At 46.3% G+C, this 19,448-nt stretch overlaps 1 protein-coding gene across 1 annotated transcript in view; it reads right to left on the reverse strand.

Moving 5' to 3' along the window:
• Nucleotides 1–10,438: 10,438 nt before the first annotated feature.
• Nucleotides 10,439–19,448, reverse strand: part of IL6R (interleukin 6 receptor) — a 29,716-nt gene continuing 20,706 nt past the window's right edge. Inside the window, 1 exon segment of the mRNA XM_023759166.1 lies at nucleotides 10,439–14,484. Within this exon segment, the coding sequence (XP_023614934.1) occupies nucleotides 14,235–14,484 (250 nt within the window). The 3' untranslated portion in view covers nucleotides 10,439–14,234.

A 19,448-nucleotide genomic window follows, 5' to 3' on the forward strand; every position in this document is an offset into this window, starting at 1 on the left:
ATGAACGGAACAGAACAAAACTCCAGAAAAACGCTAAACAAAATGGAGACAAGCAATCTGCTAGACGCAAACACTAGTTCTCAGGGTGCTCAGTGAACTCACCGAGATCTGCAACAGCATAAAAAAGGGCACGGAAACCGTAAAAAACCAGTCACACATGAAGGATCCACTAACTGAAATGACGACGACTTTACAGGGAATCAAGAGTAGAGTAGGTGAAGCCAAGAATCAAATCAACAATTTGGACTATAAGGAAGCAAAAAGAAAAAAAAAAAAAAACAGCAACAAGAAAAAAGAATCCAAAAATATGAGGATAGTGTAAAGAGCCCCCGGGACAACTTCAAGTGTATCAACATTTGCATTGGGGGTGCCAAAGGGAGACAAGAGCAAGAAATTAAAAAACTATTTGAGAAAACAATGACAAAATTTGCCTAACTTGGTGAAGAAAATAGAAATACAAATCCGGGAAGTGCAGAGACTCCCAAGCAGGATGAATCTAAAGAAACCCACACCAAACACATCATAATTAAAATGCAAAAGGTTAAAGATAGAGACTTAAAAGCAAGAAAAAAGCAGTTAACTACAAGGGAGCTTCCATAAGACCGTCATATTTCAACATAAACTTTGCAGGCCAGAAGGGAGTGGCAGGAAATATTCAGTGATGAAAAGCAAGGACCGACAACTAAGATTACTCTACCCAGCAAAGCTATCATTTAGAATCTTGGCTTCCCAGACAAGAAAAAGCCAAAGGAGTTCATCACCACCAAACTAGTATTACATGGAATGTTAAAGGATCTTGAGAAGGAAAAAAAAAAAAAGATTAAACATATGAACAATAAAATGGCAATAATATATATCTGTCAATAATTGAATCTAAAAATCAAAATGAACCAGCAGAATAGAAACAGACTCATAGATAAAGAGAACATTTTGATGGTTGCCCAATGGGAGGGGGTTGAGGAGAATGGGTGAAAAAGGTGAAAGGTTTAAGAAATACAAATTGGTAGTTACATAATGATCATAGGATTGTAAAGTACAGCATAGGGAATAAAGTCAATAATGTTCTAATAACTGTATGATGTCAGATGGGTACGAGATTTATTGGGAAATTATATAATGTCTAATCATTGGGGTGTACACCTGAAACTAACATAATATTGTATGTCAACTATAATTGAAAAATTTTAAATGACTTAAAAAATAAAAAATTTAAAAAGAATCACCAATATAATTAAGGATTGGCATTATTATTCTGAATTCTAGAACAAAATATACAACAAAGGTTTAATTTCTGATTCGTAAAAAATCTGAAAAGTTAGAAGGCTCAACAACTGTTTTCTTATTGGATAATTATACAGAACTTCTGGTACCTTTGGTTTCATCTTTATGCATTGTGGTTGTTATGAAACTATTCATTTTTCTCCCTAAAATTAGGTTTGCTTTGTATTGTTAGAGTAAATTTTTAAAAATATGTATAACTCCAGGATCTGATTGTATGAACTGGGTCTCTAATGCTGTACAAAACAGACCAGTTCACACTGTATAAAGATATTTGAAAAGCCTGGGGCTTTCTCTGGACTGTTAAACACTCATAGTATCGTTATCTTTATGATTTATTGTGAACTTTTATCTATCACCAATTTACTTACTGTGAAAACAAAACACGGCACTGGCATAACATACGATGGGAAGGTGACTGCCGTGTCCGGCTCTGTAATTACCACTGAGCAGATGTTTCTGTGTTCTGGGGTCTGTAATTGGGTTCTCACAACTGGTCCAGTTGCAAGTGTGTTGTCTGTCGCTAACGAAAAGTTAAACTTTTGTCGTTTCTTTGAAATACAAAAACAAATATCGGTTTCATTCATTTTTGGGAAAGCCTAGCTTGCTAGTTATTAGTCATCATTTTACAATGATGATTTAGAGGTTAGTAAACATGTGTTTCCTTATTCAGTTAAGATTGTAGCCCAAGGATTGTATGAGCTTTGATTTTAAAAATCTGAGAGGAAATGTTTCTCACTGGATCCCAATGATTTTATTAAAGAGTGTTCTGTTTTTTTAAGTACTGATAGAATTTTTTAAATGTGTATTGGTTCATGTACTCTATCTTTAGTAAAAGTTTTTTTTTCATTTTTAGCATCCATAGTTTCATTCAGCAAATATTTATTGTCTTGCATATATAAATAATTCATTATGTTAAACTTATTTTTAGTTCAATATTCTGGAAATGAAACCTTATTTTTTACTTAAACTTATTCTACAAAGCAAACAAACAGCAGTTATCCTAATTTTAATAAATACTAAAACCTTTGCAAAACTTTCTTTGTGTCCTAAATGATTTTTGGCCCATACCCAGCAACGGTGGTGAATATATAATGAAATAACATTTTGAAAGCAGACCTGATATATTAAGTATTGATTGAGCTTCTAGCAAACGCTCAGGATTGTGGCTTTTTCTATACTCATTTCCTGTGACAGTCATACTATTTTCTTTATATAATTAAAAGTGGAGATGTGGAGTTTCTTGATAGACCAGTTCCTTCACAGTTGTACAGGAGGTTATAAGAAGAAGAAATATAGTAAATGAGTCGCAGGGGAGTGGGTTAAGCTACTGTTTTCTTCAGGTTGTGACACAAGTTGACAAAGCCGGGGAGTTCACAGCTGAGCAGTGGCACGAAGTACCATTCGTTCTAAAAACAATTAGGCCCAGCGGGGTGTCCCTATGGCTTCCTATCCTCCTAAGCGCTCTGCCGCGCTTCCTCTCTGAGCTCTGAATGCCTGGGCTTCTTGTCGTCTTGTCTTGATACAGGTGTTTTCCTGTAGTCGTCATTCTTTTGAGTTAATTCTGTCCCCCAGACAGATTCTTTCTGGAGAGAGTAATGTCTTGGTGTGTTTTGGGTTTTTTCTGGAGAGAATCATGTCTTCAAACAAGTTTGTGCTCACTTGGCTTGCATTTTGCATCCGTTAGGGCTTCCTGCATCTGCGTCCTTTCTCCTTCATCACACCTCCTTTTAAAAAAGTTCTCTGTTCCAGGTTAATAGTCTGTTTCATTGGTTTGTTTCAGGCCTATGAAGAACAGAGGGTAAGAGGACTTCTCTTTTTATGTTGCTACTAGTTCCATCAGGTTGGATTCCAACCTTCGGAATTGTGTGTATTCCAATGAGTAGGCATGAAATAATAGAGAAAAGTTAACACGTGTACAAAATGGTCAATACTGACATCCTAATCTCTACTGGGGACAGATAGGTCCTTGAAGTTCTCCACAATGCTTTCTTAAGAAGCATTTATATTTTAAAAATAAAGTCTTTAATTTTTTTGCTGTTTAAAGTCTCCATGCTTTGCTGAGTTGTTATTCATGCATTGGCCTCTGCCACAGGACGGGGAGGTGGGCAGATGATTCGAGACAGCCAGAAGTTTTTGGCACAGGTGGCCAACGAGTCCTAACCCGTTGCCTTTTAAATGAGGGTAGCCTTTCTATTCTATGAAGATGCCCTTTGTCTAGTCAACGGTTAATGCCTCCCTTCTCCTTCTGCCTGGAGAGGGGACTGAGATGTCTAGATTTCATTTCCCTTCTCCGCATCCTTTTAATATGTAGCAGAATTTATGTGACACCTTTCTCAGAGGTGTCTTTCGCTCATCCATTGTCTCTCGTTTTCCATAACCAGCCCTGTTTTGGCCTTATGATCTCTTTAGAATCACTCTTCTTTTTTCTCCTCTCTGATTTTTTCAACCCCATTAACTTGGATTGGGAGAAACTCGGCCTGCAGTGGACCTTAACTTAGCCTCCTTAATTTCGGAGCCTGTAGAAAGCAAGCCGTGGTGTGTTACTGCCATCTAATGGAAGGAGAGCAAACTGCAGGGGGAAAACCAGCAGCAGGTTTGGGGTGTTTTCTAAAGGATTTCTGACACCCTTCACGGCATGAAAAATGATGACACAGCAGCTGCCATCTTGAAATCGGTCTTTTCCTGTGGAACGGGTGACTACAGCCCAATGCAACTCTCATCACCAGGCCCCTGGACTTACGGCTGGATCATGTCGTTTAGAATCTTAAATTGTATTTTAATGAATAGGCTAGCAACAGATCATGACTGACAGCCATCTCATGTTGCCAAGCTCTGAACCATTCCGTTACTTGTCAGTGGGCTTTACCATTTTAAAAATATATTTCATTGATTTTTTTTACACAGAGGAAGGGAGAGGGAGAGAGAGTTAGAAACATCGATCAGCTGCCTCCTGCACACCTCCTACTGGGGATGTGCCCACAACCAAGGTGCATGCCCTTGGCCGGAATCGAACCTGGGACCTTTCAGTCCGCAGGCCGACGCTCTATCCACTGAGCCAAACCGGTTAGGGCTGGGCTTTACCCTTTTAAATATTAACTAATACATAGTTTTAACTTTCAAAAATATGTGAAGATTGTATGTAAAACAGGCGCCTATCTGTAGAACTTCAGTTATGTATATTAAATCAGAAACATTTTATAAAATTTCTGGATGTAGTGCAGTAGCCAGTGTAGGCTACATGCCCTCCTGAAGATGGTTTACGATGGAATGTAACTTTAAATAAACAGCATTCCAAGCAAACCATGGTTTTGCTTAATTTAATTAAGAGAGTCACCTTCCTTCATCTTAAAAAAAAAAAATTCCTATGGTAACAGCTATAGCAGAGAGGGTCAAAAATTCCATTTGTAATCATTGCTAATGAAATGTGTAAACAAACCATGATTGAACATAACCAGACCGGATCTTAATTTTTTTCTCAGCTCATTGGGAAAGCCCTCCTATTCTGTTTTCATTACCCAGTTAAACAGAAACAGTGACATTGCTCTCTGTCTCCTCGGCCATCTTCTTCCCACGTAGACAGCTGTTGCATTTGTCACCATCCCTGATGAGGCATCCGAGCTGTGACTTTGTTATTGTTGTTTGGTATTCATACCGATGCCCTCAGCCCAGTGGGATTTGATGCTGTGGTCTGTGGTGAAGCTTGAAATCTGTGTGTTTCGTGGTTATCTGTTGTCTTTTTAACTCCCACAAACCATGATCACTCCCCACCCACTGTTTTGCTTTGTTTTTGCAAGTGATGCTGTGTGCAGATTACCATTTCCACTACATGATGTTGATGAGAATCATGATATGGCTGAAAATCACCATTGGAAGCTACTATTTAGAAATTGGCAAATAAATTCATTTGCGATTCTAGAACAGCGCTTCTCAACCTGTGGGTTGCGACCCCTTTGGGGGTCGAACGACCCTTTCACAGGGGTCGCCTAAGACCATCGGAAAACACATATATAATTACATATTGTTTTTGTGATTAATCACTATGCTTTAATGATGTTCAATTTGTAACAATGAAAATGCGTCCTGCCTATCAGATATTTACATGACGATCCATAACAGTAGCAACATTACAGTTATGAAGTAGCAACGAAAATAATTTTATGGTTGGGGGTCACCACAACATGAGGAACTGTGTTAAAGGGTCGCGGCATTAGGAAGGTTGAGAACCACTGCTCTAGAAGAAGGCTATAATAGTGTTGAGTCTCTGGTAGCAAACTTTAAATCTCCACTGAACATTTATATAAACTGCCACCAGGTGGTACAAGTGCCTATTGTTATTTTCCCATCTGTGTTAACAGAAAAGGAAGTTTGTATTGAGAAATGTTCACCTCCCCACTCCTCCCCACCACACATATACACACAAGCAATTGCATACAGTAATGGTTTGCAGAATTCAGATCGAACCCATGTTTTTAAGAGCCGGGGTTTGGGGTGTTCAGTGTTGGATTCAGACCTCGTGAGAGCCATGCTGTAAGCGATAGAATAGATTCTTGCTACATATCAGGTGTGTTGTTAAATAAATGCTTTCCAGGCTGCATTATCCTGTTTGAATCCTCCACAACTCACTGGGCCGGGTAGCAGCCCCGTTTGTAGATAAGGACACTGGTACCAGGAGCCATCAAAGAATTGGTCCCGGGTCAGTCACACAGTAAGTGGCAGAGCCCAGAGAGCAGCCTGTCTATTTCTAGAGTGACTCTTCATTGCTACACCTCTACTTTCCCTTTGAGTGTGCCTGGCCTGAGGAATTCTTCCCTTCAAATGTGAATATAGTTGGTCAAACTTGAGCGAGGAGTGATAAACTAGCCACTTTGTTGTAGTTAGCAAATGGAAAAAAAACAAAAACGTTTAAAAAAGAAAACATTGCCCTAGCTGGTTTGGCTCAGTGGATAGAGTGTCAGCCTGTGGACTGAAGGGTCCCGGGTTTGATTCCAGTCGAGGGCACGTGCTTGGGTTGCAGGCTCGATTCCCCAGTAGGGGGCCTGCAGGAGGCAGCCAATCCATGATTCTCTCTCATCATTGATGTTTCTATATCTCTCTCCCTCTCCCTCTCCCTTCCTCTCTAAAATCAATAAAAAAAAAATTTTTTTTAAAGAAAGAAAACATTCACAATAGCCAAGGAGTTCAAGCATCCCACATGTCCATGGACGGATGAATGAATAATGTCCATACAGGGGTGGGCAAAAGTAGGTTTACAGTTGTGAGTACATGAAACAGATTTTTCTTGTATTGTTATTTATCAATTATTGTATTGTTTGCCATATGAACCACTGTAAACCTACTTTTGCCTACCCCTCTATGTACAATGGAATGTTGTTATTCAGCCTTAAAAAAGGAATGAAATTCTGACACATGCTGCAGCATGTGTGAATCTCGAGGATATTTTGCTACGTGAAATAACCCAGTTACAAAAAGACAAGTACTGTACAATTCCACTTATATGAGGTACCCAGAGTACTCAGTTCATCGAGGCAGACGATAGAATAGTGGTTGCCAGCACCAGGAAGGCCGGGAAAGAGAGAGCGAGCTGTTTAGTAAGTTTCAGCTTTGCAAGATGAAAATGTTTTCTAGGAGTGTTTACACAACAGTGTGACTATACTTAACAGAATACACTTGACACCATGGAACTGTATACTTAGAAATGGTTAAGATAGCAAATTTTATGTGTCTTTTACCACAGTTTAAAAAAAAAGACAAAACGGAATGCCTGTCTATTATCTTCCAATGAGAATATAGCAGATTGGACACCCAGATGGCCAGGTGTGGCCAGTGTGCTCGCTCCCTTCAGAAGAGCCTGCGGACTCGAGACCGGGGATAGGAACTGGGGTTGAGGGATCCATGGCCACCGCCAGGACGCCCAGTGCCGAGTCTGGCAGGTCATGTGTGTTGGGGAGGGGGGGGGAGGGGGGCGGCTGTACCCTTTCTCCTGCGTGGGAGAGGCTCCCCCTGTGGAGCTGGGCAGCCTGGAGTCCGTCACCATGAGATTGTTAAGGAGATTCACTTTGAGACGTGCAGATCACCGTTTCCGAAGCCTGCCCGTGACACCAGAATTACGTCCCCCACCTGGTGAGTCATCCAGTATGAGTCACTGCATCATCCTGACTCAAACTTAAAATGCTTCCTGCGTGACATTTTTTAAATGATTAGATTGCCTTCTGATTTTGTGCATAAATAGGATTACTGGTTTGGATTGAGGGGAAGATATAGTACTTGTTGTGCTTGTAAAGCCAATGTGTTCATCAAGACATCAGTGTGTGGTTGATCAGTGAGAAGCGTGGTTTACATGATAGGATAAGACAGGTGTGTTTAGGGAGCAGGCGCAGGCTAGAAGGGGTCAATAGGGGAGAAAGGGGGTACCTGCAATACTTTCCACAAGAAAGATAAACTAAAAAATAAAGTCTCAGAATTAAAGAGAGAAAAAGAAGGTGTTTCCATTCCTTTTGTATTATGTTAAATGGTACTTGTGCAAGTGAAACATTCCCCTAAAATCCTTGCACTTTTTAAACTGGAGAATGTCAAGGCTTTTTCAAGATGAATAGAATGAATCATTCTGTGCCAGCTTCAACAATTACTGCCTCCTGGCCAATTTCGCCTTATCTATGATCCCCACCAACTGCTTGCACTTTTTAGTAAACAATTTTTACAGGCAGCACAACATGATTGAACTATTCCAAAATAGGATTATACTTGTTTAATAAAAAGCCTCCTGTAATTGTGAAAACATGCACCCTCATGAAGAAATATAAATAGGCATAAAAGAAAAAAGGAGGAGCAAATGCGGTCTCCAGTGACTTCCTAATGTTCTCAGAATATCGCAAAGTTGCGCAACACGGTCCATGTCCAAGGCGGGCCTCCCTCCCCTCCCCACCCCTCCCAGCAGCCCTCTCCCCGCCTCTCCCTGTGCAGCACCCTCCCCCCGGAACCCTCCTCCTCCATCTTCACCCTCCCTGTTTCTATCCCTTCCTTCCCTGACTCCCTAGAGCAGATCAGTCATCTGCTCCCAGCGACAGCATTTGCACGTAACTGTGCCGGCTGGATGGCCCGCCAGCCTCCTGAGGAAGCGGTCGGATCCTCTTGTGCCCCCACAGCCAGCACCGGGGTTCAGTCAACATTCCTTGAAGGACTCTCACCGCCCAGGGAGCACCAGCACTTCGTGTGGTGACGGCTCATCCCTTCAGAGGGAGTGGGTGGGGCGAGGTCTGCCTACCATAACTAAAGCACCATTTGAGGATTTCCAGGAAATCTGCTAAGGGAAGCAGCAGGAGAAAACCCCGTCATTCATGCAGAGCCCGTGCGGGCCGATGGGGCTGGACGGGAAGCGGTTGGGTTCTGATCTAGGATCATTGAGTATCAGGAACTGGTTGTGTCCCTCCCTTGGTGACCCACCTTCTTTGTGGCTGCTGTTATGTGAGCAGCGCTGGGGCCTGGCTGCCTCGGGCCACCATGGGAGCCCTGGGACAAGCCTGTGTGGGCTCAGGTTCCAGCCCCTCCCCACGCTGACAGGAAGGGAGGCCCATCTCCCTTCCAGGGGGAGTGGACCAGGCCCCTACCCCGTGTAGCGTGAGGGCACCTGGCCCAGGAAAGGGGTCGGAGAGAGACTCACCCCGGTAGTCACCAGAGGGGCCGCATGGCAGCGCAAAGAGCCCCAGCTTTGGAGCCGGGCAGACCCAGGCTCCCGGGCATCTGGAGCCACTGTCCTTACCAACACAGGGGCCTCACCTGCTAACAGGCAAGAACACCTTCAGCGTCATTAGGGTGAGAAAGGGCATCCTGTTGGTAAGGCCCCGGTGGAGGGACCACAAATGGTAGCCATTCTCTTCAGCTAATTTTCCAGGAACATCTCTACCCAAAAGCGTTCTGTGGGTTTCTGGGTAACCCGTGGGGCCAGGGGTGCAGCTGTTTGCTTCAGTGAAGCATCCCTGGTTAAATGTGTCATGATTTTACTGAAAAAACAAAAACAAAACTGGGTTTCACTCATGTTTCAGACTGTCACCTCCAGCTGTTGGTATGAAATAGGTTTTGCTGTTGCTTGGTTTTGCTGTTTTTTAAGCGACATAAACGTGCAGAAGACAGGAACTTCCCCAAAGAAACTGGGGGTTGGTCAGCATTTGAGGGATGGGGCCGGGCTCGCTGCCACTGCCCAGGACCGTCCAAGCCAGCGGGCGCCAACCTTTCGGACCTCACGGGCCACCAGTGGTCCGTGGACCACCAGTTGGCGACGGCTGGTCTCAGCAACAGGGCGCACAGCCTGCCCACCTGGCCTCCTTCCTGCCCGGGGCTGCCCCGGGGCACAGCGGTTTCAGGCGAACAGCGCACCTTGGGCTGCGGGATCGCGGCTTCCTGCCTCCTGTCCGGCCTCCTCACAGACATGGGGAAGGTGTGGTCTCTGTGCCTCAGTCGTAAGGAAAACGCTTTCCTCCGTGCCTGTGCCAATAACTGAGTGAACCGCCATCTGCTCTCCCCAACTCCTCTGGAAACAGCATGGTCACCATGTCGTCCTAACAGCGATGCTGTGGAGAAGAGGGGGGGCCCTGCCTCCACTTCCTGCTCCTCACGCCCACTCCGGCGCCCCTCTGCGTGCCCGCACAGCCTGGCCACCACGGGGGACATCTGTTTCCTGTTCCCTTTCTGCAAGACAGGGACCAACCTCAAAAAAGATCCTCAAGGAGACAGTGTGGAGGCTCGGGCCTAGGGCTTTCCTCTCCCCGGGTGGCTTGGGGGGCGCACAGGGGGGCCCCACACTTCAACTTTCAGTCTGAGTTACAGTGTCGACGCTTCCCTGCAGTTTCTCCCCGGAGCCCTGAGCTGTTGACACGGCTCCTCTTATCCACAAAGCGCTCCCTCGATGGCTTTCCTGTCTAGAGCGTGTAGGTGGGACGGCTGTGGTCCACGAATTTCCTAAGGCCCTCACAGCAGGGAACTCTTTATGTACCTGAGGATCAAGACGCAGCGTTGCCTCGTGATGCCGCTAACACCCCCGTCCAGAATAATGGCCCTTCCTGTCCCTCCCGCCTGCTCAGCAGCTGGGGGTGCCGGTGAGCGTGGCACCCACGCCCCTTCCAGAAACCCCAGGACTCATTTTGGGAAACACTTTCATAATTAGTGTCTTTCGAGAAACTGCTATTTATTTCTTTAAACTAATCTGATCTTTTCCAGAGGTGATTTCATCCTGCATGAAGGGGAGGCCCGCCCAGAAAGGGTTCCACTTTCATTTTAAACCCGTCCTCTCTCACTCCTGTCCCCTCACTCATCAGGCCAAGCTTTCCTTTCAAGGACCCAGGTGCCCAACGCACAATTACATCCCAAGCACAGTTTTAGAAATCATTTATTTCCAACACAATTTTCACTTTAAATGCAAAACAGCTGATAAACACACACACACACATTGAAATACATATTATACTGACCCTTTGCCCCATATACAGACATCAGCCTTTGTGGTATTTGCTTTTCGGTAATTAAGTAAAAAAATAAAAACTTAAAACTATTATTCTCATCTCCAAAAGAAAAGCTGAGGTATTTAACAGTTGTGTGATCGCCACCCAAAGATGGTTTCTCTATTAATTAACAGCCTTGCTACATGCTGTTCCAATCCATTCCTTCTAAAGCAGATCTTGGTTCGAGCATATGTTCATAAAACTGACAATGTTCCTTAAAAATCATTAAGGCTGCAAAATAATATTGAATGCCAGCCGTAATTGAAAAAAAATAAAATAAAAATTAGCAAATACAAAAATCATTAAGGTTGCCATAGAAACACACCTGCGCCAGCACCAGAGCGCACATGATGCTGGCAGGACCTTTAGGGGACACGCAGGAGCGTCTGGCGCAGGGCCCGAGCCAGGAGGCCTCCCAGTCACAGCCCGGCTGCCCACATGGGAAAGCTGGGCTCCATCCTCATGGTCTGAAAGACCAACAGTTGCCCCTGCTTCTCCAAATTCAGGTAAATTTCTCACTAACTCCACCTGGAGCTGGATGCCAGCTTCCTCCCCAGCGGAGTCAACCTCAGAGGGGGCAGTACAGCTCAGCACCCAGCAGCAGGGCAAGACATTCCTGAACGTTCTGCAAGAGACCCACACACCACGATCACACCCGCCCGCTCCCCTGGGCTCTGTTCGCCACCAGGTGGACTCCCGCCCCAGTCGCAGCAGCAGATTCCACACCTGATGAGGGGGTTCCCTGCCCCCCACCCTCTCTCCCGAGGAGAGCAGGGACATCAACACAGAGTGAGCCCGGAGCCTGGCAGGAAACCAGCTCGGCCTGGGCCCCATCCGAGCAAAGGGCTCTCTGAGTTACCAGTGGCTTCGTAGACACAGCCAACGCTACCCCCTTGACATCTGAACACATAGTTTCTTAATGCTACAAGAATTAATGACCACTTTAGACCCTGAACCAGCGTATTTGTAACTTTTCCAACCCAGAAGGATAAGCTGTCATGTGTAATACCGACTGTCAGCGTGCCAGCCTTTCGGATCTGGCCGTGGCAGACTGCTGCGGGTATTGGGTGAGAAGCATCATCGTTGAGGATAAAAGGCAGCACACGAGCTGCAGAAACACAGGTGAGAATGACCAGTGGGTTGAAAACACAGGGTCACGGACCACAGATCCGAGGTCAGAGAAAGCTTAGGGTGTACACCTGTGTCCACTGAGCAACGCCCACAACCCAGAGAAGACAAACACTTTTCCTTCATGTACACTAGCTTATAAAGATGTAAAGGGGGAGGAAAAAAACAACAACCCTCTTCAATTAAAAAAAAAAAAAAAAGGCAGTTCCGTTACAATAATAATGAAAGCAATAACAATTTGGGGATGAAAGCTGCCTCGCTCTCGGTAATCATGAGCTATCTGATTTCACATCTTCCATAGCTCGTCTCCTCCGACTCTGGTAATAGTGCTTGTGGTTAAAACCTTTATAAAGAGTTAAAGAACCGTGGGCAGAATTACCCTTTCTCAGGCAGTCTCTCTCTCTTTTTTTAAAAAATATTTCCCTTTAACAGCATTTTTGCCGTCCTCAAAGAAACACACACACACACCTGCCTGCCTTCCGTCAAACTTACGAGAGTTGCCTAAGGCAGCACTGGGGTCTGAAACGTGAGTCAAAGCCAGCAATGAAAATCAGCACTTGCCCAACAGTAACAGTGTGAACCCAGCAAACAGCAAACACAAGGCATGGTCACGGTCATCCTTTGCCACCTGCCTGGTGCTGGTGGCTGTTTTTCCGAAAGGGCCGGCTCCTAGAACAGGTTGTGTGGTCTGGTAAAATTTTTGGTCCTCGGTTACCCAACAGATTTGAATCACAGCCTCATTCCGGGACGCCCCGTGCTGCTGGAGGGCACTTGTCGGGGGAACCCCTCTCATCACTGAACTTCCAAAGCCCGGACAGAAAAGTGAGCTGAAGTGGGAGAGTCTCAGAGTCACGGCTAGACATTTAGCTGAACTGAATCACATTCAAGGAACTAAAGAAGAAGAGGAAGGCACAGGGCAGGGGGAGGGGCAGGGGGCCATGAACCCCTGCCCCCGGATAACCAGGGCTCCTGGCTGTCAGGGGTGGGGGTTGGCAACTGACCTTGCTTGGTAGCCGTGGGAGGCCACTTCCCAACACCAGCCCGGAAGCTGGACACCAGGGCCTTCCCCACCGCCGGGGGCAGCAGTCACCAGCTGCTCTTCCCTTAAATTAGAGAAGCGGGCAATTTCTTTCACTTTTAAGACAAAAAACAAAATTTAGAATGAAACCAGAGTCTCTTCTCTAAGAGGGGAAATCATTCTTTTTTTCTCCTCCTCTTTCCCATCTGACTCAGGTTTGTGCCAGACAGAGTGACGGCTTCTCCCCGAGTTATTTACCTACAGACCCCCAGCTAGCACGGGACCCTCCAGGCTCTCAGGGAAAAACAATCAGCCCTTCTTTAAAGACCAAATTCACATACATTCTTGCCGGGTTCTTCTGTCTTTTCACATGAATATGTTCCCTCCTCGGTACTCAGGCTCAGGTGAAAACTAAATTAACATTCTGAGTCCAACAGTTCGGTCTCCCCGCAATGGCGGGAGCCCTCCCCCAGTGCCGTTCTCCTTTTGGGGGGCGGGGGGCAAAGGAGGGAGGAGAATAGTGGTTTTCAGACCCTGTCCCCACGCCCCTACTTCCTCTCTGCTTCTCTCCTCCTGAAGCCCTGGGATCCAGAGAGGGAAACTGAGGCAGTGCAGTGGCTTCCGGGTTCAGCAGGTGCTGAGGGTTAACATTCACATCGAGCAGAACGCTAACGAGGAGCTCACTGCAACTCCCCTTCAAACCACCTGGTCCTGAGATGCTCTTCTCGCCCCCTCAGCTGTATCCAGCGTGGGGAGGAGAGCAAAGGCAGTCGGGAGCTCCCCCAGCCTGGGCGACCGAAGAAACTGAGTTGCAAAGGCACTTGGGCTGCAAGAGTTTGAGCCAGAAGGTGAACCTGTGCAGTGGGCCAGGAGATAGGCGACTCAGGGCGGGGGGTGTCTTTGGCTGGAGTCCATCCCACCTCCTGAGGGTGCGGCGTGTGGAGCCAGGTCAGGTGAGCCGGGGGCCGGCAGCTTGTCCACACGAAGCCCAGGGTCCGAGGCCTCCGCAGACGCCCGGCTCTGCCCACCCGAGTGTCCAGTGGACTCGACAGCGCTCCCTGCACGGGGCCCGCGTTCATTGGAACCCCTGCAGGCAGGGCGGTGGGGAAGAGGGGTTCAAAAACGCAACCACCTCTTCCTTCGGAACAGGCCTACGCACCTGTGTTCACCCAGCGTAGAACCTGCTGTGAGGCCCCTCGGTGACCGTGCAGCCAGAGGCCCACGCACCTGAGATGAGCTGAAACGCCGGTGAGAAGCTGCTTGTGCTTTGTCACCCACACATTTCAGCAGGTCTGACACCCCAGCCCACCAGCCGGCTACTGGGGGAAGAAGTAGTCTCTGTTGCTGATGTCATACGGGCTCTGTGGGCCGCTGGCCTGGGGTTGGCTGTGCCTCGAGGTGTTATCCGACCCCAGGCTGCTGGGGGACACCGGCGGGGAGATGAGGGGGACCAGCACCGGGGTGGGCTTCGGCCTCTCGGGGACCAGCTGTCCCAAAGAATACGGCGGGTGCATGCTCGTCTTGCCTTCTTTCAGGGCCTGCAGCTTCCACGTCTTCCTGAACCTTCACAGACACAGAGACAAACCACACAGATGTTCAGTTCCCCCCGTGAGGCACCTGAGTGAAAAACACCGACAGCTGGCCGCCCTGTGGGCCTGGCCGCCCCGGTCGCGGCTCAGAAGAGGGACAGCTATTTATTCCCTCACCTGTTCTTACCACCGGGCATGACACACCACTCTGAGGAGCTGGGGGTTCCGAAAACACCCCCAGAGAATGGATCTGTATTGTGGACACGTTGACAGATGGAGGAATGGAGGCACACGTGGCCATGAATGTCCCTCTCCTGCACTGAGAGCTGCATCTGTCCTGTCCCAGAGGCTGCCCAGAGTACACGTCCTCAGCCCCACATCCATTTGCTTAAGAGGGACGGGGAGAGCACTCTCCCAGTGGGGGAGGAAATGGGCCGCTCAGTGAAGTGCAGGCTGGCAGGAGGCAGATCAGCTGCCATGTAACAGCAGGAAAAGGGCCACCTGCTCCCCGAACAGCCCTCCTGCTCCTCCTGCTGCCCACATCCCCGTCCTCCCAGTTCTCTGTCCCACTCCCACCACCCTGGTGAGTTCTCAGAGCCTCAGCCGTGGGCACCAGGCGGGCACAAGTGACTCATCTGACAGGAAAGTCGATGTTAAACAGGAAGGAGATAGCATCTCTCTGATCACAGCTTCGTTCACCCTGCTCCCTCTGGGCCCCGAGCCATGGCTCGGTAACTGAGAGAAGTCACCTGACAGCCCGAAGAGAGATGAGGTGGTGATAGCGATCTTCAAAGGCACAGTCAGGTCTCCTTCCTGAAGACTGCAGGGCAGCTCACGCCCTCCCTCCTGCTTCCCACTCCGTCCCTCTTCCCTCGGTCCCTTCCTAACTTACGGCCGCCCCGCCCCACGGTGGGAGCAAGGTGGTCTCCCTCAGTCCCACCGATGTCAGCTGCTCCAAAGTCAAAAACAAGGCTTGGAGCCCTAAGCCGGTGTGGCTCAGTGGATAGAGCATCCGCCTGCAGACTGAAGGGTCCCAGGTTTGATTCCGGCCAAGGGCACATGCCTGGGTTGGGGGCTTGATCCCCAGTAGGGGGCATGCAGGAAGCAGCCGATCAATGAGTCTCTCATCATTGATGTTTCTATCTCTCTCTCTCCATCTCCCTTCCTCTCTGAAATCAATAAAAATATATTTATTATTAAGGTTTTTCAAGAATTTTCTAGAAACCGCCGATAAACTTAATGAGACCCTCAAGAAATCTAATGAGACCCTCGAGGTTGTGATAAAGGACCAACTAGAAATTAAGCATACACTGACTGAAATAAAGAATATTATACAGACTCCCAATAGCAGACTAGAGGATCGCAAGAATCAAGTCAAAGATTTGAAATACGAAGAAGCAAAAAACACCCAACTGGAAAAGCAAAATGAAAATAGAATCCAAAAATACGAAGATAGTGTAAGGAGCCTCTGGGACAGCTTCAAGCGTACCAACATCCAAATTATAGGGGTGCCAGAGGAAGAGAGAGAGCAAGATATTGAAAACCTATTTGAAGAAATAATGACAGAAAACTTCCCCTACCTGGTGAAAGAAATAGACTTACAAGTCCAGGAAGCACATAGAACCCCAAACAAAAGGAATCCAAAGAGGACCACACCAAGACACATCATAATTAAAATGCCAAGAGCAAAAGACAAAGAGAGAATCCTAAAAGCAGCAAGAGAAAGACAGTCAGTTACCTACAAGGGAGTACCCATATGACTGTCAGCTGATTTCTCAACAGAAACTTTGCAGGCCAGAAGGGAGTGGCAAGAAATATTCAAAGTGATGAATAGCAAGAACCTACAACCAAGATTACTTTATCCAGCAAAGCTATCATTCAGAATTGAAGGTCAGGTAAAGAGCTTCACAGATAAGAAAAAGCTAAAGGAGTTCATCACCACCAACCCAGTATTATATGAAATGCTGAAAGGTATCCTTTAAGAAGAGGAAGAAGAAGAAAAAGGTAAAGATACAAACTATGAACAACAAATACACATCTATCAACAAGTGAATCTAAAAATCAAGTGAATAAATAATCTGATGAACAGAATAAACTGGTGATTATAATAGAATCAGGGGCATAGAAAGGGAGTGGACTGACTATTCTTGTGGGGGAAAGGGGTGTGGGGGATGCGGGAAGAGACTGAACAAAAATCGTGCACCTATGGATGAGGACAGTGGGTGGGGAGTGAGGGCGGAGGGTGGGGTGGGAACTGGGAGGAGGGGAGTTATGGGGGGAAAAAAGAGGAACAAATGTAATAATCTGAACAATAAAGATTTAATTTTTATAAATTAATTAATTAATTAATTAATTTAATTAAATAAGCCCTGACCGGTTTGGCTCAGTGGATAGAGCGTCAGCCTGTGGACTCAAGGATCCCAGGTTCGATTCCAGTCAAGGGCATGTACCTTGGATGCGGGCACATCCCCAGTAGGGGGTGTGCAGGAGGCAGCTGATCCATGTTTCTCTCTCATCGATGTTTTTAACTTTCTTTCCCTCTCCCTCTCTGTAAAAAATCAATAAAATATATTTTAAAAAAATAGCCCTAACTGGTTTGGCTCAGTGGATAGAGTGTCGGCCTGCGGACTGAAATGTCCCAGGTTCGATTCTAGTCAAGGGCATGTACCTTGGTTGAGGGCACATCCCCAGTGGGAGTGTGCAGGAGGCGGCTGATCGATGTTTCTCTCCCATCGATGTTTCTGGCTCTCTATCCCTCTCCCTTCCTCTCTGTAGAAATATCAATAAAATAGCTGAACCGGTTTGACTCAGTGGATAGAGCGTCGGCCTGCGGACTGAAGGGTCCCAGGTTTGATTCCGGTCGGGGGCATGTACCTTGGTTGCGGGCACATCCCCGCTGGGGAGCGTGCAGGAGGGAGCTGATCGATCTCTCTCATCGATGTTTCTAACTCTCTAACCCTCTCCCTTCTTCTCTGTAAAAAATAAATAAAATATATTTTTTAAAAAAAGCAATATCAATAAAATATATTTTTTAAAAAAAGAAATATCAATAAAATATATTTTTTAAAAAATAAATAAATAAATAAAAATTAAAAATAAAATAAAATAAAAAAAACAAGGCTTGGAGATTTTCCTTGGTTTTCTCTTTATATCGACAGGCTATTCCTGTCCTTGTTGTGATAAATAATTGATAGTTGGCTCCAAATCTGCACTGGCTCTTAGCCTTTTTTCCAAATGGAATAGGCAAGCTATAGAACATTCCTGAGGACCCCCCCAGGCAGGCCCTAGGCAGGACGGAGCGCAGCAGGATCTCACTGGAGCTGTGCCGGGTCCTTGGATGGAATTCTCTGCCTGTCTGAGAAGACGGAGGACAAAATCATCACGCTCGGATTCCAAAGTATTCGGACGCTCTGGCCCAGGAATTCCACTTCTGGGAATGTGCCTGAAGGAAACAGCCTAGCTATGGACAACACTTTATGCACAAAGATTGTCCACACTGCTTTTCATCAAAGCAAAACCAACCCCCAATGCCCAATAGGAGGAGGCTGGCTGAGTGAGCGTGGGTACATGTCCCTGATGGAGGAGTCTGCAGCTAAAGAAAGGGAGGCTCACAAAGAATGTGTAATAATGTGACAAACGCTTATGTTATCATTAATACTAAATTTAAAAGGCAGGAATCGGAGTGATAGAGACAGAAAAATCATGGCTCCAGAAAAGCCAAACAAGACATTATGCAGAGGAAAAAGACGCAGAGGAAATTCATTCTCTATGACGTGTTCTTGATCGGGGTACTGATTGCACGGGTGTGTTCACCTTGTGACAATTCACGTCCAGTTATGACGTGTGCACTTTTCTGTTTGTTTGTTAGACTTCTAGCACGTTTACATTTAAAAAATGAACAGTGGTTCCTGGCCAGTGTGGCTCCATGGTTGAGCATCAACCTATGAATCAAAAGGTCACGGTTTGATTCATGGTCAGGGCACATGTCTGGGTTGCGGGCTCGATCCCCAGTAGGGGGTGTGCAGGAGGCAGCTGATCAATAATTCTCTCTCATCATTGATGTTTCTATCTCTCTCTCCCTCTCCCTTCCTCTCTGAAATCAATAAAGATACACATTTTTAAAATAAAATAAAAATTAACAGTGGTTAATGGATAAACAAATTGTATTTCTATATAATGAGTGTATTTCCAATAAAAAGAAAGAACTAAAAAAAAAATTAATAGTGGCTGTCTTTGCATAATGTAGATTTTTTCCTTCTTTCTGTTTGTCAATATTTAGCAAATTGCCAGTATTTAGCAAATAAGCGTATATCACAATGTTTTAAAATCTCTGTTGACGTTATTTAACACGCTAAGCACCCAGCTGTTTTGTCCTCAGGACGGAAAGTACTGTATAGTGTCAGTCACCGGTGACTGACTAGGCGCTTAACGTGTTAACCAATACAAAAAGCAGTCTACATCCGCAGCAACTGAATGGGTAACTGAAAAAAATGGGCTTTCCTTCTTCTGAAATATTTTGAGGCGTGAATGAGACACTTTCTAAAAATCACTGCGCTCACAGGGGCTTTAATAACAGCCAGTCTGAGGGTGCCCACGCCTGACATGGCCCTGCCCTGGGCAGGGGTCTGAGCAGGGCCTGGAGCTAGAGAGGCCGTGGGGCCGAGAGGAGAAAAAAGCCCAGCTGTCAGGCCCCACTTGCACCTCAGCCTCTGCCTTTTATCGAGGTTACGTCTTTGAGCGTCAGAATGTTTGCTTAAAGGAAAGGTTCTACAGCTGAAAGGTCTTAGAACATTCATAATAACTCTCACTCTTTTTAGAAAATGAGAAACCAAGACTCAGGGAGAGGAAGTGACCCCACCCGCCAAGGCCACGAGGGTACCCACAGCACCCAGCCCCTTCCACGGCCCAGGATGCCCTGAGAGGCCCTCTGGCCCTGCCATGAAGGTGAGAGAGGCTGTGATTTTTAAATATTGGAATGAGACTACATTCAATGCAAAATTC

This window comes from Myotis lucifugus, unplaced genomic scaffold (genome assembly GCF_000147115.1).
Source record: "Myotis lucifugus unplaced genomic scaffold, Myoluc2.0 scaffold_151, whole genome shotgun sequence".
Taxonomy (NCBI): domain Eukaryota; kingdom Metazoa; phylum Chordata; class Mammalia; order Chiroptera; family Vespertilionidae; genus Myotis; species Myotis lucifugus.